The 3,214-nt window shown below is 31.7% G+C and overlaps 1 protein-coding gene across 1 annotated transcript; it reads left to right on the top strand.

Annotated features, from left to right (window-relative positions):
• The first annotated feature begins 379 nt into the window (after positions 1-379).
• On the top strand, positions 380-2,454 carry LOC127730329 (uncharacterized). The gene is made up of 2 exons (XM_052238704.1): positions 380-473; positions 2,059-2,454. Exons 1-2 carry the CDS (start codon positions 413-415, stop codon positions 2,415-2,417), a joined length of 420 nt encoding a protein of 139 aa, XP_052094664.1. The 5' UTR covers positions 380-412; the 3' UTR covers positions 2,418-2,454.
• The last annotated feature ends 760 nt before the right edge of the window (positions 2,455-3,214 follow it).

The raw sequence follows: 3,214 nt of genomic DNA, 5'->3' as shown, positions 1-3,214 counted from the left end.
GTCTATTGCTTTCTTAGTATGTTAAAGTTCAATCAATATTGACTCCAATATAAATCTCATTAATTGTTCATATATTTGTGCACTAGACACATGTCACGTACGTCAGAGTGTGTGCTTTTTGTAATATACTGAAAGTATGCACCAAGTTCGTTCCATTAGTTTTCATTTGTACAAAACCAAGCCATCAATGCACGATATTAAAATTTTTGTCAACAGATGTATGATCCTCAATTCTTCATTTTCCACATCGATGCATAATGTCATCTATTTTCAGTTATGAAAAGACATAATATATAACAGTAGAAAAAATGGAGTATATAAAGCTCCTAACAACTCCTGTTACATAAAACCAGACTGCAATCTCAAGCAACTGCAACTTTTGTCGGTGTCAACGATTTGAAAATTATATAAAATGAGACTTTGGTTACATGTAGCACTGCTTTGCATATATTTAACGAAATATGCAATTGAAAGTAAGTACATTTGAAAAGCTATTAATGAAAAATATTAGTTTTAGCATAATAAATTATAATGAAAATGATTCTGTAATGTACAACATTTCCCTAACTTGCATTCTTAAATGTTCTTAAAAACTCAATTTTCCCCAATTTTATAAATTAATGTTGTTGTTGATTTTATGATACTTTTCATTGATTTGACATATTATTTGATTATACGTTTTATTTATAGTATTACGTAATGGTAAAGGAGAGTAGGTGTATTAATTCATGACAAAAAAAAACTAGCATACGATATAGACAAAACCAGTAACAAAGGAACAGTGTTTTATTGCAGTTCTTCATTTCAAAGTAACAAACATGTATCAAAAGAGACGCGGAAGACCAAAAGACATACAACAGTCTACAAAACACAACATACAAAATGGACGGCATACACATGTCTACAATTCTAAAAACAAGAAGCCGAAAGAGCGCAAACGAAGAACCGGTAGAATATATATGAAAAGATATGTCAAGAAAAAATACGTCATAACAACAAAATTTAAAAAGCACCAAAGCACGAGAAAATCTGTTATACCATCGAAACAAAGACAACATGATGGCTTTTAGAGACCAATACTTCAAAACTTATTTTTGTTATTCTAAATTCTAAATTCCTTGAAAACAGTACAAATCTTGAAGCATAATAATTATATTTCAGCAATAAAAATACTGTAGTTGAATAGTTGCTGTCCTTAATTGGTGATTTAACGGTCGCAAATGCAGTTTTACTGGCGACGCATAGCACTGCCAGTGCTTGTTATTTACACGCGTTGTTAAAAAGATATCTGCTGTTGGGAATTGTCAGTACGATGGAGGACAGTGCCGTATAATTAAATGCTTAAAATGCTATGACAGTCCAGATAAGTGTCGAGAAATTAGAGGCAACAGCATTGTGCCAATGTTCAAATCTCGAAAATCCACTAAAAAATGTCAAAAAACACTTTATAAATGGTATGCATCCAAAATGAATTTCTGGATTAACCTACATTAGGAAAGCTTAAAGCTAAAAAATATATACAAATCAAAGTTTTTAAAAAAACTTAAGGGAGTTTATTTTTTAAAGCGACCAACAATTGATGAGGGTAATAAATGTCCGTCTTTTACTTTTATCAGTCACCCTTGGACAAAACATATCGTTATTTGGAGGGTTATTTTATTCTGATAAGGATAACGATTGAATGTAACTATATACATTACCCATTGATATTAATTCAGATTGATATACGTTATTTGAAATAATATTGCTTTCCAAAAAGGTAATTAACGTTGATACATTAACAAAACAAAAAGGGATCTTGTTTTCCTTCTCATTTAATGAATTTAATAAAGTATTCTTATAGTGCTACTCTTTAAAATCATTACTAATATTAATTATTCATATTTTTGGATATTGTTGTTAACAAGTTACAGTACAAGTAAAAATATGTTTGGATAAACAACAATGAGATATAGCAACCTAACAACTTAAAAAAAAAACACAAAAAGAGAGCTTGATATAGTCTTTCATTAATCACTATTTGAAACCTATCGTGAAAATTATATTTTTTATTTCCAGCAGCTAGTATTGTTAGAGATGCTTCAACCGAAGACAGCCAAAGAGTCAGACGATCTGAAGTAAAAGATCCTCCTATTCATGTTGATCCAAAACAGCCTACCAATCCACCAGCTTTGTTGCGTAAAATTCGATCTGGCGGTGATGATTCTCCTCAAGCTTATCCTCCTAAGTATGAAGAACTACCAGCTTTGACGCGCGAAAAGCGATCTGACGGTGATGATTCTCCTCATGTTGATCCTATAAAGTCCGAAGACCCTCCAGCTTTGTTCCGTGAAAAGCGATCTAGTGGTGGTGATTCTTCCGTACACATTGATCCTTTTAAGTCTGAAAGCCTACCAGATTTGGGTAAAAAGGGTTAATTCAAAGAACAATTATTCTTTATTTTTTATATGAAAAAGAGTAAACATGTGTAATGTTTATATAGATGTAAGTGTATTTCAACGTTCTTACATTCAATTGATTCTAAATTATAGTATGATATAAAAATAATTATTCATCATTTATTAAAAACTAATATGCATAAATCAACATAACTCCTTAATATTGCCATACCACGAGAATGCTATCTTGCAGAAAATGATCCTACAGAGTATACTGGTATGCTTTTCAAGAACACTACTCAAACCAAACTATCCTTTTTGACAAATGAAAAGTCACATATTCAATTAATTTGTAACCATGTCAACCTATCTAAACAATGTTTTGTTCGTTTTTATCCTTTATCTTCTCGGAGTAGAGCAGTCAGGTGCCGGTAGTCTGTTGGACTGTCCAATATTATTTGGTAATTCTTGTTGTCCTTTTTATCTATAATGTTTTAAGATATTTAAAAAAACCAGATGGACATAATCTTTCAACCAGTTTAATTGAGGTCTGGAGCTGGCATGTAAGTAACTGCTAGTAGTCTTTTGTTAATTTATGTATCATTGTCATTTTGCTTAGTTTCTTCTGTTACCTATTCTGAAATCGGACTCGGACGTCTTTTAAAATGAGTTTTACTGTGCGTATTGCTGTGTGTTTGTTTATTCTCATTGGCTAGAGGTATAGAGGGAGGGTTGGGATCTCACAAAACATGTTTAACCTCGCCGCATTTTTGCGCCTGTCCAAAGTCAGGAAATTCTGGCCTTTGTTAGTCTTGTATGTTTTTAAATTTTAGTTC

This window comes from Mytilus californianus, unplaced genomic scaffold, assembly GCF_021869535.1.
Source record: "Mytilus californianus isolate M0D057914Y unplaced genomic scaffold, xbMytCali1.0.p SCAF_2, whole genome shotgun sequence".
Classification (NCBI taxonomy): Eukaryota; Metazoa; Mollusca; class Bivalvia; order Mytilida; family Mytilidae; genus Mytilus; species Mytilus californianus.
This window is presented reverse-complemented; position numbering and strand designations above follow the sequence as displayed.